The sequence below is a fragment of the Labeo rohita genome, chromosome 23, assembly GCF_022985175.1.
Source record: "Labeo rohita strain BAU-BD-2019 chromosome 23, IGBB_LRoh.1.0, whole genome shotgun sequence".
Lineage (NCBI taxonomy): Eukaryota > Metazoa > Chordata > Actinopteri > Cypriniformes > Cyprinidae > Labeo > Labeo rohita.
The window spans coordinates 31,481,135-31,496,002 of record NC_066891.1 but is presented as its reverse complement, the minus strand read 5'-3'; the positions used below and the strand labels follow the sequence as shown (position 1 = coordinate 31,496,002).

At 36.3% G+C, this 14,868-nt stretch overlaps 2 protein-coding genes across 2 annotated transcripts in view; both read right to left on the bottom strand.

The window, feature by feature from the left end:
• Window positions 1-10,121, bottom strand: part of nup210 (nucleoporin 210) — a 36,889-nt gene extending 26,768 nt beyond the window's left edge. Inside the window, exons 1-13 of the mRNA XM_051096732.1 lie at window positions 9,523-10,121; window positions 7,936-8,072; window positions 7,215-7,346; window positions 4,516-4,612; window positions 3,761-3,911; window positions 3,476-3,608; window positions 2,942-3,100; window positions 2,709-2,777; window positions 2,475-2,581; window positions 966-1,106; window positions 704-841; window positions 416-571; window positions 112-301 (exon numbers count right to left, since the gene is read on the bottom strand). Of these exons, the coding sequence (XP_050952689.1) occupies window positions 112-301; window positions 416-571; window positions 704-841; window positions 966-1,106; window positions 2,475-2,581; window positions 2,709-2,777; window positions 2,942-3,100; window positions 3,476-3,608; window positions 3,761-3,911; window positions 4,516-4,612; window positions 7,215-7,346; window positions 7,936-8,072; window positions 9,523-9,680 (1,768 nt within the window). The 5' untranslated portion in view covers window positions 9,681-10,121. The remainder of the gene's footprint in view (window positions 1-111; window positions 302-415; window positions 572-703; window positions 842-965; window positions 1,107-2,474; window positions 2,582-2,708; window positions 2,778-2,941; window positions 3,101-3,475; window positions 3,609-3,760; window positions 3,912-4,515; window positions 4,613-7,214; window positions 7,347-7,935; window positions 8,073-9,522) is intronic.
• A 1,411-nt stretch (window positions 10,122-11,532) lies between these two features.
• LOC127154331 (E3 ubiquitin-protein ligase TRIM35) lies at window positions 11,533-14,534 on the bottom strand. The gene is made up of 6 exons (XM_051095789.1): window positions 13,895-14,534; window positions 13,635-13,730; window positions 13,200-13,430; window positions 13,084-13,106; window positions 12,654-12,772; window positions 11,533-12,432 (listed from the first exon to the last, which is right to left on the bottom strand). The coding sequence occupies exons 1-6, from the start codon at window positions 14,279-14,281 to the stop codon at window positions 11,897-11,899; spliced, it is 1,392 nt and encodes a 463-aa protein (XP_050951746.1). The 5' UTR covers window positions 14,282-14,534; the 3' UTR covers window positions 11,533-11,896.
• Between the last annotated feature and the right edge of the window lie 334 nt (window positions 14,535-14,868).

Below are 14,868 nucleotides of genomic sequence, written 5' to 3'. Positions count from 1 at the left end.
GTTGCTAACAGGCTTCCTTTAGTCAGAACTAATTTTGACAAGCCTGTGTTTACTTTTGCTGTATAGAAAATCTCTAGTTTTGTGTCCCATGTAAGTCCGTTCTCAACTCACCCTCCAACAACTGAAAGACGCCGTGACTCTCCATGTCCACCTGCATGTCAAAGTGAGAGCAGTCGCTGAGGGTCACTCTCTCTCCGCCCAGCTGACCAAAGATTCGCAGCGGCAGATCCAGATTCAAGCCCATGCGGGCCTCCACCACACACGGGCTGAACTCCATCCCCACCGGCTCGATCACATACACCTGCATGAACAACACACAGCAGATTAGCTCAGTTTTTACACACGTCACCATTTAAAAATACAAGAATATTCAATCCATAACAGTCATTTAAAAAATCCTGATTGCTGGCATCACCTTCATGTCTCCGTAGTGCAGTGGGTTTCTCATGTCATGGGCGTAAATCACACTGACTCCAACATCTCTGACTGTGGTCATCATGCCTTTCACTGTGACTGTGGCCACTGCTGAGTTAGTGGACGACCAGCTGAAGTTGCCACTTCCTCCAGTCGCCTGAAACGGAGAGAATGTACAAATTTGACCATACACGAAAGACTAGACTCAAAATGATTCCCTCTCATGCTTTTAGAAGATCAGAATGATAAACCAATAATGTCTGATGAAAGAAAACAAAACATAGGACACCTTGATGGTGTACTGGTACGCTCCCTCTTTAGGCTGCCATGGAAATGTGAGGATGGCGGGTGTGAGGATGATGGGGTCGTAGATCTCTACGTCCTGCTCATTATGCACAGGAACAGAGAGTTCATGGACACTTCCTGCCTGAAGACACAAATGAGGTTACAAACTAAAACAGCGGCAACGCAACTACACTGAACACTGGTAAGATACACGTAACTGGGGTACATTATTATCTTAAATACTTAAATGAGAGACAAACACCTACTTGATCAACAACTGCTTTCAGTGTGCCATCAATGATGGTCTGACCGCGTTTCAAAGCTTTCACATGATGATAGGATCCATTAACAGATGAGGCCAGAACCTCAAAGTACTCTGTAGGGAATGTAGTTTCTATACGGATATTCTGTGAAAACAGGAGTTATTAATAATTAAAAACACACACACAACCACAAGATGTGAATTCGATTTACACAAAAAAATAGGGAAAACTATTTGTTAATAAAGAATTTTCCAATCCCTTGTTCAAGAGAACAGAAACATCACTTCTAGGAAAACTGATGCAAAACAAAAACGTCCACTGAGGAAACCACTGTGAGAGGTTTTATCAAATACACTAAATTTCTAACACTTTCTAACCACTCTGACAAACTTCATGTCTGTGAGTGATTGCTGCCAGATGGCTTATAATATGTCTGGGACGGCTGCAGGGTTGCCAAGTCTGCATTCTTCCCACATTTTAAATTGCTGTGAGTTGCCTTTCTTTTCTGCTATAGTGTTAAAGGTCTGACTTTTTGTATTTCAATGAAATGCTTGTATTAAAATATTTTACCAATTTTATTTACTACTAATATTAAAACAGTGCTAGATGAGTTTCCTACACTGTAGGAAGCCTTTGAGCTCCTGCATGTTCCTTTATACTTCTAATGGATGGACAAAATGATCACAGAAATTTTAAAATTTGTTAGTGAAATAACCCTTTAGTAACTTTTGACTAACTTTTCACATACCTCTCCACTCTAGGGATGTAACAGGTCACAAAATTCGCGGTTCGGTTCAATATGACACAGTGGAGTCACGGTTCAGAACGTTTTCAATGCAGCAAAAAGAAAGAAATGCCAGAGAATTTTCTTTAATTTTTACACTTTTTTTATTTATTTATTAAAACCTACATCATGAAGTATACACTTTTTTTTTTTTTTTTACTTTGAACAATGCAGTGTGTCACATCTCGGATCACCATGAACATTCGTTTCTTATTTATTTTGTTCCACCATGTTTGCTGCTCTTCAGTGTTTTATATTTAAACTGTGTAACTTGTTTGTTATTTTATATTAGGCCTACAGCATGGTATAATTGTATTCGTTGTGTTAATCAAACATTCTATGTTTAATATAAGTTAATCTGTCGTACTGTTTTGTTGTTGTCAATTCAATCAATTGACGCCAAATTGACGCTAATTCGAGTGAAAGTAAAATTTATTTAAAAGTGACAACCCTACTGGAGAACTGTGTTTTTCTTTAGTATGGGAAGGGCAGAAGCTCTGTTGCCCGTTACATAAGCTCTTTTATTTTCCAAACGTAATAGGATTAGTCCAACAAATCATTAGGTTTGTAATCCGTACCGAAACCTCGTACCAAACGGTTTAATACAAATACGTGTATTGTTACACTTCTACTCCACTCATAATGAAACGAAAAGAGTATGAATTTAATTCCATGACTCTGAAAATAATCAAAACCAAAGACATTTTAAACATCCAAACTCGACTTACATCAGAGAGATAAATCTTGTGACCAGACTTATCAAAGACTTCAATGAAGATATCGTATTTCCTCCCCGTCTCAAGGACCCAGCGATCCTCAGGATGAATCTTGAATGCTAGTAGACAAGACAATAAGAAAGTCTTTCATCACACAATTTCAATCTGTGAAAGTGTTATTCATTTACTCATTTAATAAAATGCAGAGAGTAAGTTTTCTTCATTCAAAAATAAAAAGAGACACACCCAAGTATCCAGGCTCCACAACATAGATGGTGCTGTTGGGAAGTCGCGAAACACCCTGCATGCCGAGACCTTGGCGTTCAGAGTGAAGGAAACCTCAGAGCAGAGCAAAGCAACTGTTGCAAATATGCAATCATCTCTAGACATAACAAGCTAAAACAATGGTACTGTTGAGTGAAATCTCAGAACGTTACTGAAGCTGGGAAATATCAGCATGATGCTGGTGTGAAGGATACTCTTGTGGTCCAGGACGATGTTGGTGTGTCCATGCTGAAGGGCAAACACTGTTGAGCTGCTCCGGTCCAGGTTTGCCACAGGGGCATCTGGGTTTCCATTAGGGGCGACCACACTGTTCTGAAGGTGAAGCTCATACTGATCACAGGGCATGGACAGCTCTGAAATTGAGGAGGACACACTCAGAAACAAAGCAGGTCCACCGAAATAAAATTCAACATGGTCAATCCATACAGTCGTTTTGTGTCCATTCCCATTTTCCCAATATTTAACTTGAAACAATCATGATTACGAATAGTACTGATAATCTAATGCAAGGGTGTCAAAACCAGCTCCTGAAGCCACATTCATACAGTGTTTGATGGCAATAGAAAGGACAAAGCTACTTTAATTGAAATCATTTAAGACGCTCGTAAGACCCTTATTAGTTTTATTTTGTAAATCTTCACTGGCAGTGGATCACAGTCTGTTTAGTTTGTTAATTTCTGCTGATAATATAAAAATACTACAACAATGCTGAATTAATGCCAGCTTACCTGTAATCTTTCCTTGCCGAATTTTCTGGACCTTGTATTTGATGGAGGTGCCAGCAAGCAGATAAACATCATATGCAGGACTCAGAAGGATGTTTTCCAGAATCAACAATCTGACTTCAGCAGCACCAACATCCTGAAAATCAGTCAACCAAAAGTAAGCCACACTGAGAAAAACATTCAACAGAACTTACGCTAGCATATTCATATATAGGCCATTACATTTTAAAAAATATGGCCAAAAGTCTCTTCATATAAAGTGTAAGCAATCACAAAAGTGACTTGAACCTTGTAGATTGGTTCTTGTATTTTGGCTTTGAGTTTGGCATGGCCGGTTTTGATTCCCGAAACTAGGATGATATCTCCTTGATGTCCCACTCGCTCCATCTCAGAAATATATGCAGGAGGAGTGTACGCTGACTCTGCAAACCTCAGGACCCTGCAGACAGACACCTCAAAATTACACAAGCATTCAAGCTTGTTAGAGCAGAACATAGTCATGGTAGATGCCATATAAAACTAAAAACGAGGATGTTAGGGATAGCTGTACTGTCTTATGGTTGCATAATGTTGCTTCAGCAAAAAAATTACCATCCACTGAACAGACTGTATTATGTATTGCTCATAGCCTCATTTCATTCACAAATAATTAAAAGGATAGTTTGCCCAAAAATCTAAATTCATCATTTATTAAACCTCATGTTATTCCAAACCTGTATGACTTCCCTTCTTTAAAAAAAAATGTTTTGGACTCCACTGAATTCCATTTTGTGACCTGAAAATGGTCAAAACATTCTTTAAAATATCTGTGTTGTGATCTACAAAACAAAGTCTTACAACTTCGGTTTAAAATAAGGAGGAATTTGCGTTTTTGGTTGACCTGTCCAATCAAAGGGAAAAAAAAAAAAAAAAAAAAAAAACTTTAAGAATACTATATTTTAAATATTTTTAAATATTTCAAACATGAGGAAAATGGGACAAAACAGGATTATCAGAGTAAAAGACAGACTCATTTGTTCGTCATTTGACAGGTGTGCTCCTACCGTAGGGTGTTGTAGGAGTCGGGGAAACCTGTCATTGCACCATCCTTCACGATAGTCCACTCAAACAACAAACTGGCTAGAGTACTGAAGGTGTTTCCTGAAGTCAGAATGAGGAATACTTTTACCCAGACTGCACAAGAACAGCATGACACAATCCTTCATCACTCTCAGAATTACCCTGGAAGCCCAAATCAGTTTCACATTTGCACTATACAAGCAGAGATCACAATGTACAATGTATGTGGTAAGTGTTATAATGGTTAATGGCAAACACTTAGTTACTTAAAAAAAAAAAAAGTGAATAAGATTTAATGTCTAATTAAAAACATGTCCCAAGTTCTCAGAAATACACTCTTGTGCTAATGGTTTCATAATTTAAGAAAAATGTAACTTTAATAACTATAAAAAAAAATACAAGTTAGCATATGCATCTTAATATACTTTTTAAATGTTAAAATATTTCTTGAAGCACACAAATTATTTTTCTTTAAAAAAAGTATTTAATTAAAAAAAATGATATTTTACAACATTAACAAAGCCTGTTTTGTCAATTTGTCATTGTATTGTCCATGACAGAATATACAAATAATAAAATATTACTGTAAACTTTGTAAAACTGTTTTCAAATATTTTATTCATTTAATGATGCTTTTTCCATTATGATTTAAAAACTGGAGTATCACCCCCACACAAAAAAAAAAACAATAAACTGAATTTTAATCCCAGAAATTTAAAGCATGCTAGCCTAGTAAAAAAAAATAGATTTACAATGCATTTATTTTATGCTACGTATAGCTCAAGTCTATTAACCTATATTTACTGACACATCACTCGAGACTTTCTGATATAAAAACTGTAATTAAACTTTATTCGGAGTACTAATTGTGCACAATGCACATTTCTTAATATTAAGCCTAAAATATGTTTTAATGTCACTATTGATGAGGACTGTATGATCTTTAAAAAAATATCAGTCTTTAAATGCAAAATATTTAAAGTGTACCTAAAGTGTACAGTTTATACTTAAGTATATCTTTAGATGGACTTTAGCACTATTTCCGCACAATTACAGTGCATTAAGTGCAGACTTTATTTTTTACATAATATGTAAATGTATTTGTAGTATACTACAAATATGTATAAGCATGAAATAAATGTATTTTAAATACATTTTAGCATATTTATTTTTTTATTCTGGTAATCGCAGAATTTGTGCATTTAAAACATTAATTACATTTACTTGTATTAGGGCTGCACAATAAACCGCCTGCGATTGTAATGCACATCTCCTCAGTAAAGCACATTAAAGGATATTAAATGCACACTGTGGAGGCTAAGAACCGCCACGTTTGCCTCCGCGAAGTGCATTTAAAATCCTTTAATGCATGGCAAGCCATTGATTATCCCATTTATTCAATGGTCATTTGTGAAGACAAGTTAAAAGTACTATTGCTCATTGCAGCACAATATTTTACTGAATGGGTAAAAAAGCCAGTTATTTTCGACTGTTATGACACGCAGCTCTAGCATTCTGCCCACTTCAGATCAGACACAGAGATGACATAGTGCAGTAAGATCACATTTATTTGAATGAATTATAGCATTTACTTCAGTAAATTATCGATCGACCGAAGAAGAGAGAGAGAGAGAGATGTTGTGTGTGACAGTTGTGTGTGTGTACCTGCCTGCATGCTGCGTGTCTCTCTCTACAAACAATGAATTTATTCAAAAACGGCCACCTCGTTGCTGAGGAATATAATGTAGCGATCTAGTATATAGGCTATTTTATTAATAAGAATCATGGGGAAGCACTAACAACAAGTTTATGTATGTGCGCAGCACAATGCAGTCTCCTCTCTCTCTTTCTGTGCATTTGTGTGGATCAGTTAAAGCAGCGCACTAATATAGAACGGTGATTAAACGGACTTGGAACTACCTGTGCATTAAACGGTTTTACTGCATACCTGCCAGCCAATCAGAATCCAGTATCTAGACATTTCATGAAATAATTAGATTTAAGTTGGATAAATACAAACAATAGCTAGATGCTTAGAATTAAGGTTTTATTTGTGGAAAGAACGGTCCCACTTTATATTAGGTGGTCTTAACTAGTGTGTACTTGCATGAAAAAAATAAGTACAGTGTACTTATTTTGTTCATATTGTAATGCAAAACACTTTTTCTGCTACTGAGGTGGGATACGGGTAAGGTTAGGGACATGTTTGGTGGTATGGGTAGGTTTAAAGGTGAGTTACGGTGCAAGGGATGGGTCAACAGTGCACAATATATAATGTAAATAAAAGTACAATGTAAAAACATGTATGTACACAATAATTGCATTGTACCAAATGATGAATTTAAATGTAAGTAAACAGTAGTTAAGGCCACCTAATATAAAGTGGGGCTGAAAGAACTGCAACATCTTAATTCCTGCAGGAATCGTTCATCAGATAAAGCCAGATGTAGATAAATAAAGCATAAATAAAATGCACAGTTGATATGAATACAAGCATTCACTTTCTGATACGCTTTCACATTCTCCATTTCATTTGAAAGTGAAACAGATGTGGTATAACACAACAACATTATTACCTTACAATTGCCTTAGAAATCAAAGTGTTGTTTTTGGTCAGTGATGATACAAGCTAAACACAAACGATACTGAGCAGATCTGTATGTCCGTTACATGTTGCACTCACCCTCTGAATCCAGCGCATGGATCTTCAGCTCCAACGGCGAATCCTCCAGATGAAGCTCTCGCGTGGTGGACACGATCTGGATCTCGCTGATCACGTCCACTATAGCATCACAGCGCAGCACCTGTCCGGTCACTGACACACACCAACAGCACACTCATCAGCAGTTTGTCCACGGATGGACATAATAATACAGCCAAACAACAAAAACATGAAACAGGAGAACAAACACCACTCTTAATGCAAACAGTAAGGCACCACAAACTAATCTCAGTTAGTTTTCAATCAGAGTAACCTGATTCTGTTCACCCTAAACATTCAGACCAGATTTGTGATTTTGATGCACCTCAACTCAAAACAATAAAACAACTTCTCTCATTAACTCGAACACCGGAAGGCTGGTAACAAACTATTTATGTGCATCCTTCCTGAAGCTTAAAAGCTCCAGTCTCAGTTCACTGTAATGTTATGGAAAATAACAACCACTAGATTCTACAGAATTTCTCTTTTGAGATGCGGAACAATATAAGAGTGAGTATATGACCACAATTTGTAGTGTTGAGTAAACAATAGTGTCTTCTCTAAGTGTAGGTAATTATGCAGATTTGCATTATTACAGTGCATTTGACATTGCCTTTGTAATTATCAGTAATGAGAAGTCTACAAACTAACATCAAACGACAAAGCTACACCAACAGTAAGAGAACGAGTCAGCGGTACTCACAGATGTCCTCAGCGAGGATGATACTGGTGAGTCTGGACGGCTGAGTGGAGCGGGCCTGCAGAACTGCCTTATGAGAGCACTGACGCTCATCCACATCCACTGCCTCTATACTGGCCACCTCCGGCCTGTTGGACGACCTGCAAAGAGAACACCGCTCATTTCCTATTGCTTTAAAATGCCACCTTGGGTTTGATGAATGTATGCATTTTGACAGGACGATGCAGTGCATTCAGGGCACACGTTTTAGCAGCAGCTGTGTTTCCCTTATAACTAGCGAGCACAGTGGAAATTACAAACTATATAAATAATGAACTGATATAAATAATGAGTGGGTGATGTAGCCAGGCAAAAAGAGTGCAATAATGTTAAAATAAAATGCAACTCTTGTAGTTTGACCAATAAAACAATTTTCTAATCTACACTACAGTCAAAAAAGGTTTTGAATAGTAAGATTCTTCTGCTCACCAAGTCTGCATTTATTTGATCCAAAATACAGCAAAAGCAGTAATATTCTGAAATATTTTTACTATTTAAAATAACTGCTATCTATTTAAATATATTTTTAAAATGTGATGTATTCCTGTGATCAAAGTGGAATTTTCAAATTCATTACTCCCAATATCCTTCAGAAATCATTCAAATGTGCTGATTTGCTGCTCAAGAAACATTTCTGATGATTACTATTATCAATATTTAAAACAGCTGAGTACAGGATTCTTTGGCTGATAGAAAGATCCAAAGATCAGCATTTGTCTGAAATAAAAAGCTTGGAGTCAGTATAATTTGTTTTTGCTAATAATTTGTTTGTTGGAAATTATAGAAATGAACACTTTTATTTAGCAAGGATGCTTCAAATTGATTAAAAGTGATGATAAAGACATTTATAATGTTACAAAAGATTTCTATTTCAGATAAATGCTGTTTTTCTGAACTTTCTATTTATCAAAGAAACCTGAAAAAAATTATACTCAGCTGTTTTCAACATAATAATAATAAATGTGTTTTGAGCAGCAAATCAGAATATTAGAACAATTTCTTAAGGATCATGAGACTGGAGTAATGATGCTAAAAATTCAGCTTTGAAATTACAGAAATTAATTACATTTTAAAATATATTCAAATAGAAAACAGTTGTTTTAAATGGTAAAAATATTTCAAAATTTTACTGCTGTATTTTGGATCAAATAAACGCAGACTTAAAATACTTTTTTAATAAAAACATTAAAAATCCTAAAAATCCTTTGTACACTGGTAGTGCACAAAGTTGTCATATTTATAAGACAGTGAGATGTGAGGTGCTACAGCAGATCAAACATAACCTCCTCCCTCACAACAGCACCACGTGCTTCTGTCCTGCATTCATCCTTACAGTAGCAACTGTGTTTTATTGTTACGCTTTTAAAAATTCATAAGGTATCCACCATGTTCCTTTCACTACTATAGCCCGGGCTAATTTACATTCTCATTTGACCTGTCACGGACAGCTTGTTTGATAGTACAAAGCATTTTATTAACCAGGAAAAGGTTTCCCTACATTATTTACATGACATTACTCTGTAAGTGTTGTGCTGTATTCAGTGCACTTACCATCGATAACATCCTTCAGTTGCTTCCAGTGTAAAATTGATCTTTGTGCTTCTGGCAAGAGGTAATAAAACTTTAGGTATATTGAGTTTAGCTGCGTTTGTCAAACTGCAGATGAACGCGGCCGTCAGAATAACGAGCGCACGAGCGTTCACCATCATCACAGATTCACTGTTCACTAAAATAATTCAAGTTATGCTTATGAAATGATTTGCGAGGTTAGATCGTGTGTGCCGGTTTCTCTAGTAGCCTCTAGTAGCAGAAGATCAAGCTCCCGCCACATCCCTCAAACCACTGAACAAAATGTGACAGATATGACGAGCGGTGTATCAGACTACAGCACGCGCTCCACTTCACAGAGTTCACGCAGCGCGAGCGGCACACTCACTGTTACCGGGACTAGTACTTTCATTATTGCTCCTACATACATTCAGTGGTTCAGATCTTCAAATAAGAACCAAAACCGTATATATTTAAAATATAAGTCCGAAAAACAGGCGAAAACTTTAAGCGGAGCATGCAACGAAATTATTATTTTTGAACACACATAATCGCATGGAAATACCCGCCGTGGGTTACTATTGAAGCGCCGTAATGCATGCTGGGACATGATCTCCGTCATTGTGAAAAGAATGACGAGTTTCCTTAAAGGCACAATGTACTGAAGCGCTGACGGGGCTTTTTTTTTCTTTTGGTTGGTAGCATTAAAAAAGTAACAGAATATACGGAATGAATGAATGAATGAATTAATTAATTAATTAATGAAAAAAGAAAGAAAAAAAGAAAGAAAGAGGTGCTGACACCGTTTCATTTTAAGTATCTTTACAAAGGTCGTTACAGGCCCAGATCCAGAGGTAAATCACTGAGGGTGCTCTAGATTTTCTCAGTAGCTTTGATACATTTAATAGGACCATCACTGTTAATTGGCAGTAGGATCATGGGACTCAGTAACATTTTAACTTTTTATTATTATTATTATTATTATTATTATTATTATTTTTTAATACATATGATTTATTTTCTAAATATTTCACATAATTGTGCATATATCAAACCTCTAAAAAACATATTTTCCCACCTCAGGCATTAACAATCTTATTATTATTATTATTATTTACAGATTTAGACACCGTAATGGACAAAATGGGATTGGATTAAAAAGGATTTTACGCAGAATTTGCTATAAAACAAATACCTACCTACTGCTCATGTGTCCTTGCCTTTAATTTTTAAATTAAAATTTTTGTTTTAGTTTCTCTCTCATACTGTCCTCTTATATCTGCATGGCCAACACTGTCTTTCTGCTGCACACGTGGGTGTAATTTCTGATGTAGGATGCTTGTCAAAGTTTATGTGACATATTACATCAAAAATTCTATTTATAACTAAAATATGAGTTGTCATGATTTTGGTAAGTATATATTTGCTGAAACCATGAATATTTTATGTTTTTCATTACAATTCTCAATAAATGAAGTAAATAACTCAACCCTGTCACAAGTTTACAACCCCATAACAATAAGAAATACATATAGATATACAGTATGTATGAGATACATATGAGATGTGTTTGTGACGGGGTTGAGGTTTTTCTTTAAAAATGGTCACTGCTCCTCATGTAGAAATAAAGTGAGTACATTGTATACACTTATGGATTAACATAAAATGTTGAAAGATTTTAATTTTATGTGACGGAGTTGAGTTCCGTGACTATAATATGCCTCAAAAATATGAATCAAAAGTATGATACTACTAACCATTTTGTGCACCACTATTACAGACCTGAATGATGTCATTTCTGGTGAACGATGTCACATATGTCAGACTGAGGGACATAACTTTAAAGTCTGTTTTTTTAGAAAAATATTCTTCACAAGAAAGAAACAAAGGTTAAAATGTATATGCACCTTGAATACAATATAAGTTGTCTTGGATAAAAATGGCTACCAAATGCATAAATGTAAGTAAAAAACCTTTATTTCAGACAAGACTTTAAATACTACTTCTTTTTAGATCTTTGTAAAAGGACAAACTGGAACCTGCATCTCATCCATGATTCATTTATTTGTAAAATAATTACAGTATGTGAACATTTTCATGCAGAATGGCAACAGTATTGTAGTGTTTTGTTCTTTGTTTTAGAATGGTAGTGAATTGGTGACACTAGAAAAGAAAGCTCAGCAACAATGTGAATTAAGATTAACAAGTTTTAGAATTTAGAATCTTTAAATAATTTGAATTTTACTTTAGAATCTTTTTGATTTGATGAGGGGAATTGTTGGGTTATGCATATATATCTAAAATACAAAGGCAATTCAACTGAAAAGGCATCAGCTGTACTTCTTAAAGATCACTTGAATACCATTCTCTAGCAGGTTCAGAAAGAGCTGATTTTTACTTTAACTGGTACGATCCTCAGTGGGGACATTTCACAAATGCTTTGAAAGAATGGAAAGAGTGTCTCTTTAAAGATGGTCTTGAATGCACATAGTTGTGTGTTAGTTACAGGGTCAGAGAACGACACGTTTCCATTGTCCCAGTCCAGCTGGACTCTTATACGCCGAAGTTTCTCTCTGACGGGAAAGCGAGCAGCGTGTTGCTCAGGTGACTGTGAAATGTACTCCTTCCCAGTGTACTGAACATACCAGACACCTTCTTTGAAGAAATCATCTCCTTTCCTTCGGTAGGACGCTGCGATTATTCCCACAGTCCAAGCTGAATTGTTTCCGACCTCCACGTCCCAGCAGTGGGCTCCTGATTTAAAGCCCTCCGAACCCAAAACACAGCGATAGAAATCAAATCTCTCTGGATTATCAGGAAGCGGTTGCCTGCCCTTGTTGTATGTGAGACTGGTCAGATCATCAGACAGGATGAGTTGTGGACTTGCAGTGTTCGGGTCCAGAACCACTGGAGCTGATGAGAGAAAACAATCAGCAGCTGATCTTATTCAGAACTTTCAAGAGTAGAACAATGAAAACAAATACTCAATACTAATAATAAAACAACAGAACTGTTGTTAACAGAACTAGTATAATCCTCATTTACTACAAAGTACAAACCCTCAAATAATAGTTTTGTTTTTATTTTTTGTGGAAAATCTCCACCATTTACTGTGCAGATCTTGAGTGACTCACTGTTTTGGACAATGTCTTGCATCTTCTTCCAGACTCTGAATGCCAGATTGCCCAAGTATAGCGGTACATCAATCAAAGCTCCACAGCACATCTCTGGATCGGGCTGAGTGATCCGGGCTCTGGAATAACATGCAGGTGTCAGTACAGCAGTGAGTTTGGGTTCAGATTTGGTTCAAAATGCCATAACTGAAGAATCCTTTGGAGAATAATTCGCTCCATATGTTCCTACAAAAACTCTCCAGACTGTCAATGGTTCCTCAAGTAACCCTTATTAATAGTATTGAGAGATTTGAAGTTCCTTGAGAACACGACAGGACATTTTAGATACCCTGACAAGGTTTCTAGAGAGCGTTCTTCAGAACCAGAACTAACCTGGTGCTTTTTGTTTTTCATGCAGTGTAGAGGAGAAATACAGGAGCAGCTCACTTACCTTCCCTTTGTGACATTAAAGCTCTGGAAAATAAACAGTGCAGAAAACACATTATTATCTCAATAAGTGGTCAGTAAATGAATGAATGAGTCTCTCATACAGAGTTTGATTTTCACCTTTAGAAACGAGACGTCATTGGCTTTCATTCTTTCCTCAATGTTTTTGATTGTGTTTGAAAGAGCTGAGATGTGTCTGTTCATCTCTTCCAGCTTTTCCTTCATCATCTGGTTTTTCTTCTCCACTTCCTTCCTCAGTGCGGTGATCGTAGCTTGTTCTTCATCACTGAGAAACTGATGCAGCTTCTTAAACTCGTGTTTAATCTGAAGCTCTGTGTGCTCAGCTTGAGTCTGAAATCACATCACACCACATTCAGTTCAACACACAACAGATGACATCCATGACATCCTAAAAGTGTGCTTCATTGTATTGAATGTGCGCTTGAAGAATACTTAAAATCTATTTTTAGAAAAAGACCTTGAATGTAGTATATTAATGAAATCAAATTTTGTAATATCTTAGTAAAGTTTAAAAATAAAGGACTGGATCTTTACCTTCATGTGTTGAACGGTTTTATAGTACTCTCCTTTAATCTCTTCTCTGTATTTAAGTTTCTCTCGTAATGACTTCAGTGCTGTTTTAAGTTCCTCCTATAATTAAAAAGATGGAAATTCAGTGATCCAAAATTCAGGAGATTTGAACATGTGACACAGGCAAGTTCTTAAACATAGTGTTGCTCAGAGCAATGATGCTGGAAATATAAATAGTTTTTATTGTTCCTTGCATATATTAAAAGAAGAAAATGTTGTCTTACCTTGTAAGATGGAACAACTTCATTGATAGGCTGAAATGTGTGATTAGTGTGTTTCTGTGAATCTCTGCACACTAAGCACACAGGCTCTTTATCCGTCAGACAGAAGAGTTTGAGTTTCTCACTGTGTGTACTGCACACCTCCTCAGATGATCTCTCTCTTCTGTCCCTCAGGAACAACTCACATAAGTTTTTTAAAGCAAGATTATACGGTGGTTCCTCTTTTGAGGACCTCCTCCTGCAGACGGGACACTCCTGAGTGTTTCTGGTTTTCCAGAACTGCTGAAGACAGTCTTTACAGACACTGTGACTACAGGACAGAAGAACAGGAGCCTTGAAGATATCAAAGCATACGGGACAGGAAAGTTCTTCCTGTGATTTTGAATCCATTTTGGCTGTTTATAAAGAGCTGGAACAATCAGAACTGCTCTTTCACTTTCTGAATGTTGGCTGCAGAAAAAGAAAAATATAATAAAAGTCATCAAAGCTCTGCTGCCTACTGTATGCCATTCTGAGTCCTTAGAGAAATGAACTTCTTAAAAAAACGTCTTGAAAGTTTTCCCTCTTCATTTTCCCTTGCCTTTGTCCAGAATTTGAGAAACACTCAGTGTGACATAAAAGTGAAACATAAGGCTTCTGTCACTTCCTGGTATGTGTTGTGAGAAGGTGGAGCTTCTGACGTCTGACATGGATTTACTGCTCAGGTGTGATTTGTTAGCTTTTATTTCTCATTTCATTTGTATATTTAATCTTGTGCAGGAACCCTGATGCAATGAATAAAGAATTGAGACATACACAATTCACCGATTAAAGTAAATGCTAAATAATATGAGATATTTTATACCAAGTTAGGATTTCCACATGATTTACATACAGGAGACTGTTGTCAAAACTTTTTGCACTCCAGATTTATATTTGTAATTACATTTTTGTAGAGACACAAACCTTAGTTAAAGTCTTGAATACCAAAAAAGCTT